Source organism: Dermacentor silvarum, chromosome 6 (genome assembly GCF_013339745.2).
Source record: "Dermacentor silvarum isolate Dsil-2018 chromosome 6, BIME_Dsil_1.4, whole genome shotgun sequence".
Taxonomy (NCBI): domain Eukaryota; kingdom Metazoa; phylum Arthropoda; class Arachnida; order Ixodida; family Ixodidae; genus Dermacentor; species Dermacentor silvarum.
The window spans coordinates 180,263,409-180,278,212 of NC_051159.1; the positions used below are offsets into that span (position 1 = coordinate 180,263,409).

Sequence of the window (14,804 nt, forward strand, 5' to 3'; positions counted from 1 at the left end):
AACGCCCTTGTGCACCGCAGCGCACCTAGCTACGGACGAGAGAAAAAAACGCCGGAAGCGTTCTCCGGAAGCCGGAAGCTGGCTTCGGGAACCGGAAGCGGAACCGGAAGTGGAAACGGAAGTCGGCTTCCGGTTATACTATACATATACATATGCGTATACATACATGCATAGCGGTCTCCATGCCAACAAGAGCTACGGACTTCTTGTGAACACTTCATAAAACTACATGCGGCGTCTCTTTCACGTACGGACACACAACGCCATCTATTGAGCAATTCATAAACTAGAGGTGGCTACATACTACTACTACTACTACTACTACTACTACTACTACTACTACTACTACTACTACTACTACTACTACTACTACAGAGGAGGGAACGACCCACACCCTAAGGAGCTTCGCCCCTAAAAGTGGATTTGTGATCTACAATGGACTTCCCTCATTATGTTCATTCAAACGTCAATTTTCGTCCTTATTATCCATACTCTTCTCGGTTTCTTCTCTACCATTTCCCAATGCTGAATAGGTGTTAAGAAATTCGACTCAACCTGAACTGGAAGCTTCTTCGTCATAATAAACTTCTCACTCGAAGCAGATCTTCCTAAGCAATACGAATGTAGAATCACTGTGTAAAATAACCAGTAGCATAAACTTGCATTTATAGTTCAAGAAGTGCATCGGCAATACACCTCACATAAGAAAAGTACAATATTTTAGTCGAAGAAATACATCTTCAATACGACTTAAATAAGTCGTTACCAACTTAAACAGCACGTTACCAAGGATTTATATTTCACGCAGCATTCACGAATGTATAAAACTGAATAATGAAACTGTTTATCTGCGCTTAGATTAATAAATTACAGTGATTTATGGCAAGTGATGGCTTAAAAGTGTCTCCTCAAACGTTAAACATTTTCTTCTTTGTTTAATTTTGGCTGAGATTTTATTCACAAGAGGATGAAAAGTCAGTGCTAGAATTTTTTCTTCTACCACAGACGCTTAGCGATGGCTGAATGGGCCCGAAAGGCCGGCGTGATCGCGCATGCGCACCTTTGCTCTGGCCGTCGGGGCCCCGGAGGATGGTGCACTCCTCTATCGTGCCGTAGGATTGGAACAGCTGGCGCACGTCGTCCTCCGTCTGCTGCTTGCTCAGCATGCCCACGAACAGCTTTCGATCCTCTGCGAACAGATGAGAATCACAAGGGGCGTCACTCTCACGCACTACCGTTTTCAGATTAGATAGATTAGATTGAACAGACAGACAGACAGACAGACAGACAGACAGACAGACAGACAGACAGACAGACAGACACAGACAGACCAGACAGACAGACAGACGACAGACAGACAGACAGACACAGACAGACAAGACAGAACAGACACAGACAGACAGCCAGACAGACAGACGACAGACAGACAGACAGACAGACAGACAGACAGACAGACAGACAGACAGCACAGACAGCCAGACAGACAGACAGACAGACAGACAGACAGACAGACAGACAGACAGACAGACAGACAGACAGACAGACAGACAGACAGACAGACAGAACAGACAGACAGACAGACAGACAGACAGACAGACAGACAGACAGACAGACAGACAGACACAGACAGACAGACAGACAGACAGACAGACAGACAGACAGACAGACAGACAGACAGACAGACAGACAGACAGACAGCAGACAGACAGACAGACAGACAGACAGACAGACAGGACAGACAGACAGACAGACAGACAGACAGACAGACAGACGACAGACAGACAGACAGACAGACAGACGAAGACAGAGACAGACAGGACAGACAGACAGACAGACAGACAAGACAGACAGACAGACAGACAGACAGACAGACAGACAGACAGACAGACAGACAGACAGACAGACAGACAGACAGACAGACAGCAGACAGACAGACAGACAGACAGACAGACAGACAGACAGACAGACAGACAGACAGACAGACAGACAGACAGACAGACAGACAGACAGACAGACAGACAGACAGACGACAGACAGACAGACAGACAGACAGACAGACAGACAGATAGATAGATAGATAGATAGATAGATAGATAGATAGATAGATAGATAAATTTTGATTGATTGATTAACTGATTGGGGTTAACGTCCCAAAACAACACTGGGCCTGTGAGACGCTATAATGGGGGGATACAAATTAAATGCGACCACACGGCTTCTTTACCATGACCCTAAAGCTCGGCACCCAAGCGCGTGCTGCATCATCATTAAGAATACAGCCGCATATTTGAGCACCCTTCAAAAATACGAGCCCAAGCCACAAAAGACTGTGTAAACAGGAGCGTTGAGTCACTTCTCACAAGAAACCGAAGCAGCCACGTTTACTTGTACTGCTCGTCTAGAACAACATCACTCGGCTGAGAGGTGACAATTAGGACTAAAAGAGGAAACGTATCAATAAACTTAGTCTTTCCATTGTGGATACAATGGTGCCGTGTCGTTTATAATGTTGCCGGCAACCAAGAGAACGAAAAACGCGGTTCCGCACACAGAGTCTGAACATGGAATGGCCACCTTTACCGCCGACGCACGTTGTGGCTATTAACCGTAATAACATACGGAAAGCGGCAATCATGGACAGTTTATACTTAACAAACCCCTGAGGAGAGCAATAAAACAATAAAAAAATTTCAATGAGAAATAACTACACCAAATTTAGCTCCTTATCCGGAATAGTGGGAATAGGGAGTCATGAGATGGGGCAAGTATGCTCAGAACAGTTAGGCCTCATCAGCAACCAAAGAGGACTTCTAACAAGATGTCAACAGATGTATGCAACGTAACCGTACAATGGAAACATTTACTGCACACATCGTGCGCAAAAGTTTTCGCAGAACGCAGAGAATCAACTTTGAGAGCTTCCCTGATTGCGTTAGAATTACGCCGGTATCGAGCTTACTGAGACGTGAAAAGGCAAGTAGAGATAATACCACGACGACACAAGGGAACAGGAGTACCTTGCCTCAAATACAGGAGAACAGTAGGACAGCGGTCTCAAAGCGTTTTTTTTTTTCTTTTTGTTCTTCAACATAATTTTCCTTTACGACAATTCGCGCAGACGTATGCATAAGAGAGAGCCCAGTGTCCCCGAATGAAGAGGAAACCGTACGACGCCATGGCCAGATTCACATAGCGCGAGAAGCGAGAGAGCCTACTACCGGACACGCTAATGAAAATGTCAAAGCCACTGGCTCGAAAGGCGATCCTTGCGGAGAGGCGGTTTAGAAGAATCCAGGCGCCGAAGCACGAATGTACAGTCATACTGTACAGCATGAAGCACGCGCGATACTTCCGGAACAAAAGATTTAACTTTGTTACGTCTTTTCTCGGCACAGCACTCACGTATGAGAGTCGCAGCATGCACACGTTTCTAGAGCTGGAACTGGAAATTCAAGATTCTAGAGACGAGATTGCATTATAACTTGTGCGAAACGAATCCTTTTGTTCCCCACGTGGCGCCGAGGCAAACAGCGCTGTCGCTGTCACCGGTGTGCGTGCGTCTGTGTGCGGGCATTTGGGCATACATACACACAAGGGCCCACTCGTCGTCACCGATGTCCCCCGTACCGTCGGGAATCCGCGGCAATGCAATCAAACGGCTCCCCGACGGGAAACTGCGACGCGCTCCTCCTTGTGCCGTGATTAAATATTCTACTTCAAAGGCGGCGAGCGTGCTAGGCGGAGACCTTCGACGCGTGCCTTTCGTCGGGGAATTGAAAATGAGAGACCTCCCGCGGAAGCACACAGGGGGACATAGTGTTTCACTATCCGCCCCAATTGTGTGTGTGGTTTTTTTTTCTGCGTCGTTCTCAACCCGGCCTCACACTCGAAACCCAAAAGCGAGATAACAGCTAAAGACCAGAGCCCCTCACTCAGCAAAAGGAAGGTGCCGAAATATATTGCCGCTGATAACGGGGCGCTCGCATCGACGAGAAGCGCTGGAATGCGCACCCCTCTTGCCTCTGAGTGGCGCCTGGTTCTTTTTGTCTCAACGCGCCCAGAGTAAGACCTGCGATATGAAACAGTAAAGTGCGGACTTGTTCTGGAGCTGTCTACTTGTGGATACGTGGCACTCCAAGAACCGACGACTAGGAGAAAGGAGAGATGGTCCGGAAAAAGGTCGACATGACGCAATTGCACGCCTCCTTCGCTTTGACACGCCTAAGGTATCCGTATTTTGGAAGCGTAGCCTCGCTTTAGGTAAAGAAGTGCGAAGAAAAAGGCAACTGGATGACACGACAAAGGGTAAGCATGACAGTCACGTGCTCGCTCAGTTCAAAAGATCCATCACGATTGAAACCCCGGTCTGTACTGCGAAGGAACAAATTGCCTTGCATAAAACTGGTACTCAGGTCCAAATGGGAGAGCGAATGCCTCTGCACGATTTGACGCGTCGACACTTCGACAACAACAGTCCGAACTCAGTTATAATCAGACTGCTGTTGCCGTCTGAACGTATGAAGCAAGTGAAGCGTGCAACTGCGAACCAAGTACCGGCGCGTAAACGGTGGAAGTTCGTTAAACAATTTACGATTTCTTGCAGTTGAGGCGGCTCACAAGCCTGAGGTCAGAAATGAGGCCAAGTATCTTCGTGCCACGCGCGGGTCAGCTGAAAGAGTAGCTCGTTCTCATTGTGCGGCCGTCGTTATAGGCTTTAAAAGTACCTGCAAAGCTCGTGACGACTGCTGAAGAAGCGGCCTACACAAGGAGGTGCGCTGACATGGCTATAGCCTCTGCAATGATTGGCGCGGACAAGAGAGAACAAGCCAGCTGCTATCGAAGCTGTGACACGACGAGATCAATCAATAGAGAGAAGTGTACGAAGACGTAGATTGTGGGTTGAGGCAAAAAAAAAAAAGAACATTGATAACACTACCGGCATCATGTGAGGCACAGTACCAAAAAGGAAAGAACGATAATATATATATATATATATATATATATATATAGACATTTGCAGGACAGCTAGGGCCTGTCGAAAAAAAGGAAGGAAAATGTATGCTAAATACAGGAGAGGAAAAGGACATGCAGCAGGAACGGGAGTGTTATAGGCGAAGCACTAACGACAACCGGTCAGCAGGTAACATGTACATATAAAGCGTGTGCGGAGGCAAATGTCTCGTGGAACCAGCTTCAGACCTGTAGAACCGAGGCTTAGTCTTTTCAGTCTTGAAAGAGGGCGCAAACGCTTCTTTCAAGACTGAAAGGACTAAGCATGGTTTTGACAAGTGCGATAAAATGCGGCACACAGACGAAGAAACCAGGGGCGGCACAAGTAAGTTGAAATGATGCCGCCGAATTTCATTTCCTGTAAGCACAAGAGAGCTGACAACTTCACAGTGACTGAAGCGCGAAACGGAGCTTTTCGTGTCACTCCTTTTTATTGCGTCATCGTCGTGTTGCGTCATCAGGCCACTTCTTAAGTTTCACCATCACCGCATGACGACGAAGACAAACATTTACTGCCAGTGCCACTCATTCCTCTACGGTAATGTGTACTTGGGAGCCGGATACGCTAGCTACTGAGTTATCGCTTGACACTAGAGCTCGGTAATATCTGCGGGGTTTTGTACGTACATCATGCAAACTCTGACAGTAGTGGCGCCTGCACATGTATTTCCGAGGCCATAGATGCCAATACTGTGGCGGACAAAGACGACATTGTGCGAGTTGCAATAAAGCTCTTCTTTAGAAGATGCTCTTAATTTGACTTTTCTCTCTTTAAATAAAAGTTTCACACATTTCATTTAGCTATACTCTTAAAATTTACTTTTGTGACGCCACCCGATTCTGGACCGGTCCCCAGTAGTGGGTGTGCACCCCAATTATTTTCACGAGCACGATGAATACCTGATGTCAGCAAAATTTTAAAGACAATGTCTTTTTTAGCGAGTAACTACTGCTTTTCTGTATCGGGTATATGTGTTTCTAGCCTCTTTCGTGGGCCGATCGCGAATGTTTGTGCAGTCTGAAAATGTCTACCGATCCACAAGGTAGTGCAGAAAAACACCTTTAGGCAATCTGACGCTCCTCCTACTCTCCTCACGCGAGGGCTGACGCAATAGAGTGCCGTGCGCAGTGACTTCGCCCATTCTCACCACGTACTCACTTAGGGAGACATTGTCTTTGACAGACTTCAACTATAGGTTGAATCAAGTTCCAAATTTTTTGGGGGGGGAGTCAATCGGGCCCACGCGTTGTTAGGACGCACAGCTTTCGCAACACTGCAACGTTCATCAAACAGCATATATATTTTCAGAATTAGCTCGGCACAATGCACTGACAAATGCTATGGTGCTGTGACTCTCGCCACATCACCTAATGCTAGGAAGAGGACCACGCTGATCACAGATCCTTGCAGGAAAACTTGTGAGCGTCAAAAACCTGCGATATGGGTTACAGATGGGTGATGTTGTGTCCGAGTTAACTTTCGTTCCGTTTCCTTCAGAACGTGAAGATGGTGCACAAACCAGCGCCTGCGAGATAGTCCTTTCAAGGCATGAGGCAAAACATTTGACGACTCAGCACCCTGGTGGCTAACGGCTCGTTACTTTTGACGATCACGGTTTGTCAGCCGTCCTCACGTTGCAATAAATCAAAACTTGTGAGTAGAGATGACTCGCTATAAGATCGGCGGCGCCGAGTCTTAAATTCGTATCAGCTCATCTATAGCCACGCCGTCGTTTTCACAAGTTAGCTGATCTGTCAAGATCGAATAACGAGCTCAAAGTTAACTCACTCAGCGGAGTTTTCCAATTCGGGGTTATTTACAGACAGCCGATGGACAGCAGCGGAAATGGCGAGGGCGGTATCGACGCAGGCTCGCAGTAAGCGGCGAAGGGCAAGAGTCCCCGCGGCAGCCACCCGATTGGACACAAAGCGGTGGCGCAACAGAGGGCGGAACTTGCAGAGGAGTTTCGTAAGCGGTCATGATAGGAGGAGCTCTGGCCCAAACGGCGTCCCGGTCGAAAACTGGACGGCCTACAACACGAAAAGCAAGAACCAGGGTGCCACTGCTGGGTGAGTCTACGATCCTCGTAGGCTCACCCAGAGACTCGTAGTAGACTCGAGTCTCGCATTCCGTGCTCCTTATTTCACCGCTGTCAAATTATTGCCGTGACCTCCAGCTAAAAAAGCCGCTGCTCCACGCAAAATATGTTTCGTTGACGAGCTAAGCCTCTCCGTGAAAACAATCAGGTATATCCGCTGCGTGTACAGACGGAGAGGGGAGTAATGACTGAGCTGCCACTTCGTTTCAAGACCATTATTAGTCATAGAACTAAGGACTGAGAAAGGACAGATCTCTGCCGTCAACTGCTAGGGGAACCTCGGCGTTGAGACACGATAAGTGCCTAGAAGACGTTACAAAGGCGACAACTTTAGAGAAAAGATGGAGGCTCGTGTTTTCTGGGACCCAGTCTGGCATCTAAGCGCACTGGCACAATGCGAGTGCACGCCAGAAATACGTCCTTGTACGAGAAGCACTGGTATTCGCTATGAGATCCGTTGTGACTGTTAAGACATCAAATAAGTACAAATCAGCGAACACAAGTGCTGAGAACGTGAATCAGGCAAAAGTGCACAGTTCGTTATCTTCGCATACTCGCTTTATACGTATTTTTCATTTGTATTTGAACTAGTTTGCGTATATTGCACCGTCCACACATGATATTGCTGCCTTATTTGAAGTACGCTCGTAGTTATTGCATTTCGCTCGACTATAGGTTCGTCGTGCTCCATTAAACCCAATCGTGCCGTAAGCTCAGCGTGGCTTGCCGTCTCTCATTGTGATAGGCACTGTAGATTACCTCGCGGAATCTCTGCTGCGGGTTTAACGCGAGTGCATGGCATTTCGTACATGATAAAAAAAAAAAAACACACACACACACACACACGAGAAGGAGACGCAGGAATAGGAATAGACAGAATGAACGCCTTCATCCTTCTTCTATAGTTGAGCGCGGAGCAAGTCGAACTCTTGCCGCGTGATAGTGCGTGCAGAAAAAGCACCCAGAGAGCCGTATAAGAACACGACAAAGCAAACAAATGCAAAAAAAAAAGAAAAAGAAAACCACATGTGTTGCTTCATCCCGCCACCATCATCAACCTCCGTTGCCATTTGTCGTAGAAGCACGTTGTATCTAGCAAAATACGTCACAAGTCACGTGCTTCACACGGCGTTCATTTTACAGCCGTCACCTGTTCACGCAAAATGAGGCTAGAGATGTCGCGCGGCACTGCGAGCACTAAATGCTTTGTGCTTTTTTAAATAGCACGTGGAGGAACCGCAAAATATTTCGAAAAACAACGTCGTCCACGTTAGACGAACGTAACACGAAATACGCAAAAGTAGCACAAGTACACGCAGCGTAGGGATCATAGTATGAACCACATCAACATGCTATGGAACATAAAAGACATATACATCTGCAAGAAAACACCGTACACAGCACTTTCGTGTATTTTATGTAATTAACGCTTTTGATTGAACCTGACTTCCAAATAGCGTTTAATGATCCATAGCACTGTTATAAAGTGTCAGTGAGCAAACGCCGTTGGGTACATCCTGCGTTACGACTCGGAATAAGAGCTCCCAGAGAGAATTACTCCAAATGTTTGATTGTAAAGTACGATCTTTCCGGCAAACATGACAGCAAGATCGTGAAAATGCCACAGCTCTATGCAAGTCCGATTTCTCTTCACTTCACCTACGCCATCAGAAACATCAGCCAGTCCTGAGCAGTCGATAATAAAAAAATAACACCCTCTATCGAAAGGAACCCCTACCGGCCAAGTCTTGAACACCACTATACTCAGGAGTGAGTTGTGCTCCAGTTTGCGACATTTAACTGTACCAGGCTCTGCGTATAGTGTATCTAAATGTATGTATTCTTAGAAGAACTAGCAGACTTAAGTAGCGGGTGACACTTAAGCGTGACTGAGAGAGTCTCTGTGCCTTTGTGTGAGGAGGCAACCTTAAATTTTAAAAAGTTGTAAGTATGCGAGTCATTAGAACATAACGAGAGACGTAGGGCCCCTATTCGCAAATAAAGTTCCTACTCTATAAATGCTACAAGATGCAAGCGAACCGTCATTATTAGCGAATATGACCAGCCAATACCAAATAGCACGCATGAATGAAAAGTGATTCCGGGGATAAGTTAGGGAATTCCGAGAAAACATAGAAAATCGGAAACATCGAGGCTCTTCTAGATGCGTGAGCGATGACAAAGAACCAAGTAAAAAAAAAGTGACAAAGAGAAGGCGACGAGAGTAAGCGTGAAGTAGGGCTGCAATTGGGGCCGCCTGGTCGTACATTTTATTAGAAAAGTGCGCTGTTTTGCACAAAAACGACTTCTAAACGGAACGGAACACACGCCACGGAGCACTTGAACCTCAGAAAACGCGAACGCTAACGTCACAGCGCGAACGAGGGAAGCATGCGGATATCGAAGCGAAGCTCCTGGAAGTCAAGTTGCATCAGGCACGGAGAGCAAGACGAGCGGCGGATAGAGCAGCAAAGAAGTCATTCAAAGTGAAGGACCACGGCAACCCGAGGCAGCGCATCAGCAGAAGCCTCACGAAACAGGACAGTACGCGGGCGCGTGTCTCACGTTCGCGCCCACGTAAGGACGCAGTAAATTCTTTAAGGACACCGTACGAAGATTCCATGTTTCTGTTTAACTTGGAACGCTTTGGTATGGCTTTCGCAGCCAAGATTCCCCTAAACCTCACGTGCTGCGCCTTTTATTTTGGCCGCCAAAGCTGTGGAAATAAGCACGGCGCTTAATGAGGCGCCACAGTTGACGGGAATTAGGCGGCGCGCGCATACACACAGGCTCAGTTGCTGCAACAGTGGGCTGGCCCGGAGACTGGGTCCGACTGGGCAGTAGAGACGACGGTGGCAGTTCTCGGCCGCACGCCAGGCGAGTACCAAGCTGGGGCAGGAGGAGAAAGGGGAAGTCAATTGGTTCGGGGAAGCCTTCCGTGCCATTTAGCTTACAAATCGCGCCCGGACCGAAATGGACGCTCGTAAAGCGAGATACTTCTCTGCAGCAGCGCTCGGGCGTTTCGAACGGCTGATACGTTTGTGTACGCAACAGTGGACGGGCGGAACGTTTCCTCCGGGTCACAGGATCCAGGAGAAACGCAACACAACGAAAGCCGAGACAAAGGGCAAAAAAACAAAACTAACTAAAAAAAAAAAAAACTGCGAGGCAAGATAGAAGCGATCACAACGTAGCAGCACACACACACACAAGCAAGCAAGCAAGAAATTGTGAGGTTCCGCAACCGCGCCTTGTAATTTAGGGGGGTGAAACTTAAGAGGTCAATAATCATTGATTACAATGGTGTCGTATATACGGCAGCGGCGAGATCCGAAAGGCTCAATGGGACGCCATAAACGGCCGACTTGAAGGCGAAGGCGAAGCGGTCGCATGTGAGACTAAAATACGGCCGCTTTAAAACGAAGGCAATGACTCCCCATTCCACATATTTTACCGGCTCTTTCTTTTATTGCGACTGTTTCGGCGCGACCAATAAAGTAGTATTAAGCATAGGCACAATATCGACTCTTTGCGTTGACGAAGTTGCAGGTTGAAGAGTTTAACAAAAATTGAGTGCGCACACATGTGGGGGGTAACGCCAGAAGGTATACGCTAAGGCCTCGTGATTTAGAAATGTTGAACGAAGCATAAATAAAAAGAGAAGTGAATAAGAAAGAAATAGAACAATTTCTTTAACTGGAAGTGTGCATAGGCAATACGCATGCACACATTTTCTTGCAGAAAATCAAATACTTCGGTTGTTCGATAGATCACTATCCCTGGGCTCCAACAACGAACAGATACTTCGCGCGCTTGAGTGTGGCGTCATTACTTGAACGCATCTTATCTGCTGTGTCCGAGTTACTCATGTGCTATAGAAAAGCCAGGATCATTAGCTAAAGCCGCGACGCATGCACGAGAACCAGCGTTATCACTCACCACAATGCCTAAGGCGCTGACACCCGCACGGTGTTGAACTCTTCTACAGAAAACGTCGTTGATGCGGATGATTTGCATCCTTCTATCCCGCTGTTATTTTGCATAACACTCAGCAGAATGTACAGCCTACACGCAGCAGAACACCGCCTATAGCCGGCCTTTACCACCTTTCGTTAAAATAACACGAAGTGTTGGCGAGGTAGCACAGGTACGCCTCGTTTAACATCTCGCTTTGCTAGACAACTCTCTCTACGTTCATTTATGAGTAAAGACAGGCACAAAGCACTGCAGAAAATTCAGGATAGCTATAGAATGGTTTGGATGGCGAATATTCCCGGCAGTAACATTGATGGAGACCACGAACAATTTGTGTCGATCCGTTCTGGGCGCACTGAAAGTAAGCTATAACCAAGGCTGTAGTCGACGTTCGTTGTCGCAACCGAATCGAAGAGGCGTACAACTGTGCGCGTTTGCGAGAACAAGACTGGTATACTCACGCACAATTTTTTGTGCGACGATGAATGGAAAGCTACGGAGACAAAGCATGCACAAGTAAGAGGGCTTCTGAAAAGAGTCCCACAGTCTCAACCGCGTTATCTTAAGCTGGGAAGGGAAAACACAAACAGATTAATTACAACAGCAAAATAAGACAAAACACGCCAGTGACTGTTCAATCTGACTTAATTTTCTGCTTTCCTCTTCCGCCGCCTGGAAAATTCGAAATCGTCGCAGATGGAGAAACAAAGGCTCTGTCAAGCACTGCCCGACTTAGCGCACTAACGCATGTGCACAAGCCGCCACCCCTGCAGTGTTCATTTCCACAGAAAGAAGTTTGTGAATGTAATGCCTACCCAAGAAAGTTGCTGCTACTAAGTTGCGGGTCAGTGGTATTTCTCGCTGAATAGTCGTAGCGAACAGTGGAACATGTCAGAGAACTGAGCTTCACTTACTTTCGGTGCACGGTACATGCCCCCAATCAGTGACCGAAGTGACGTAAGCGACAGTTCGGCTGTTCACTGGTGCTATACGCACTAAAATAAGATATAAAATGAAAATGAAAGGAAGAGCTAGGATTGATTGATTATTCAGCTCGAGCTAGCTGTCAGGCCACTCCGAACCGTACCCCGGCATCCCGCCGCTCCCCAACTTGCTACAGGGCTTCGCGAGCAGCGACGCGCGTTGACGAGAGCAAAGCGGGAGGCGTCGAGTCACTGCGGAGGCTGCTGTCAGCGCACACAACACGGCGCTCCTAATTGCACAGCCGAGAGCGGCGGTCGGCTGTCCGTGCCGCCAAGCAACAAACAGCAATGGAACAAGCGGAACCTAGGTCGCACCTTCTCGACACCCCCTCTCCCCCCCACCCGTGGAATCCTTTAGTGAGCGGCTGACGACGCGATCCCTACGCAACTTGGGCGATCGAGAGGAAAAGTAAAAGGAGCTGAAACGGGACGGCGGCGCACCGGGGGCGCGTTGTGGCGGGTGCCACGGCGGCCGCTGATTGGCCAATTGAGGCCGTCGCAGCTGTGGCGACGCGTTCCTGTCGTCGCGAACGCTGGAGAAGCAGGCTGTTGTTGCCGCAGCAAGTCACGCTGCAAAGCTTTCCGGTTTGGTCACCACTCGTGGGGAGAAGCGAAGGCGACGACGAGCGCTCGAGCTTCGCCGCCGACACTGGTCGCACGAGGGGCAGGGAACGCGCGAGGCCGCTGGCTTGGGTGAGCCGAAAGCACGGCCGCCTAATTACAGCTTCCGTTCCCGAGCCCCGTCACCGCGCCTTTGCGTTGGCCGTGCGTGCTTGCCTCTTTCTCTGCGGCGTACTTGTTTTCCAACACCCCTCGGCACTCGTCTCATCGCCTCCTCTTCTGACACTTCCAGGGCCTCGCATTGCAAGCAGGCCGCTAGTGCCTCCATCGCTCTCCTTCCTCCGGCCACGAACAAGCAATGCAGGAAAGCCTGCTTCTGCAGCCTCGTCGCGCACTGCTAGTGAGAGAGTGCTAAGAAGAGAGGAGAGAGCTGCAAGACAGGAGCTGCCCAGGAACGGCGTAATTTGGTTTTAACGAGCGCCCCAGCCAGGAAAGGATGGGCGTGTGGGTGGGACAGTGATTTGCGCTTCAGCAGCGGCAGACTGGGTGCTCAGCGTCACCCGCGCGCTCGAAACGCCTGTCAGAGCCCGCTCGCTGGCTGCTATGAAGTGCACGCTTCGTCGAACACTCGCGCCGAGACATGGGTGACTTCTCAACTAGCCGCACTAACCATCTTGGCGACAGCACTGATCAGCTCCCAGCGCCGCGGCAGAAGAGCCTGAACTTGTTCAATCTCGCGTCATCTTCTTGTCGTTATCTGTGCGGCCTAATCTGCATAAACAGTAAAGTACAGAGAAACGCGGGAAATAGGGAAAGATATGACACAGCGAGTCTACAAGGATCAGCAGCAAGCACGCGAGATCCTAAAGAGCGCCGACTAGTGTCGACACCGAACATTACGACAGCGGGAACGCGGATAAGTAAATAGATGTTCCTGAAAAAGAAAAACAAAGCAACATGCATCGGAACTCGGACAATCGTATATGCAAGAAAGCGCTGCGGGACAAACTAACTGTAGGCAAGAACAGCCGTACAGAAAAGAGAAGGTAGAGAGACGCGTCTCATAAAGCACGCATCTTTAAAACTGAATTCCCCGTCGACTCTGCAGGCGTCGCCGAAAGCAGAAAAAACATCATTGTAGGCGCGTTGAATCGATTTTAGCGAAACTGTAGGCGGGCTCCTTCAATGCCAGATTTCTCAAGCTTTGTAGGCCTTTCGGCACCTTTGCAACCATGTCTGCTCTGGTGTGCACTCTGTGGCAAAATGTTTAAAGTACTATTACAACGACGCACTATTCGTCACTGCAACCAATAAAAACTCGCGTAAAGGCCAACTCCATTTAAGAGGAAGCTCTAGCTCGGGGACAACTCACGTTTCGCTATTCAAAATACATGTGAAGCTTGGAAGTGCTCTCAATAAGGCAACCGTCGAACATGTTTGAACGAAATTTGTAGCATTTATGAGAGAAAGTTTAATTCTACCGATTCTCGAAAGCAAAATCTTCATTTCTGCGCTAAATAATAATAATAAAAAACTACTTCCTAGAATTGGGAGACTTTATGTGTCGTTTTTAGTGCAGCAAACTTCGTGAAAATCGGGGCACATTTTCAGCGTTCCAATGTTCCTATGTATTCAGACAGGAGCTTCCAAAAGAAATATTCATTGTGTGCGGACGTGGGTTCGCGGACTTGGCCATTGCCGTACCAAAGAAACGAAAGTAAAAAGTAAGAACACCGCGACAACAAACAACGAATCTTTTAATTTTACCTACTATCTTAAGAACTTCAAGTAAAGCAACTTCAGCAGCATAAAACACTTATGCGTGCAGTCCAATTTGAACAATTTCACTTCGTAATTTACTTTTGCACTAGTGCAGAAGCGTTTATCAAGAATATCATAACGTGAAGTCAACCTTCATAACTAGCATGCTATGATTGGCATCCTTGACAACCATAACATGGCATTAACTCAACAAATCTCTCCGAGCACGAAGTGTCACAGAAGAGCAATAGACCCCCCCCCCCCCCTCCTCTTTTTGTGGCTTAGGCGTTTCGCTGCTAAGCTCGAGGGTGTGGGATCAAATCACGACCACGCGGCGCGTTTCGAAGGGGGCGAAATGCAGAAAAGTCTGTGTACCTAGCATTCAGTGCACGTTAAAGAACTCCTGGTGGTCAAA

General features: G+C 48.1%; 1 protein-coding gene across 3 annotated transcripts in view; it reads right to left on the minus strand.

Moving 5' to 3' along the window:
• The window catches only part of LOC119456489 (CUGBP Elav-like family member 4), a 276,346-nt gene that overhangs the window by 76,950 nt on the left and 184,592 nt on the right, over positions 1–14,804 (minus strand). For all 3 annotated transcript variants that reach the window (XM_037718303.2, XM_037718301.2, XM_037718300.2), the window contains exon 3: positions 1,061–1,189. In XM_037718303.2, the coding sequence (XP_037574231.1) occupies positions 1,061–1,189 (129 nt within the window). The remainder of the gene's footprint in view (positions 1–1,060; positions 1,190–14,804) is intronic.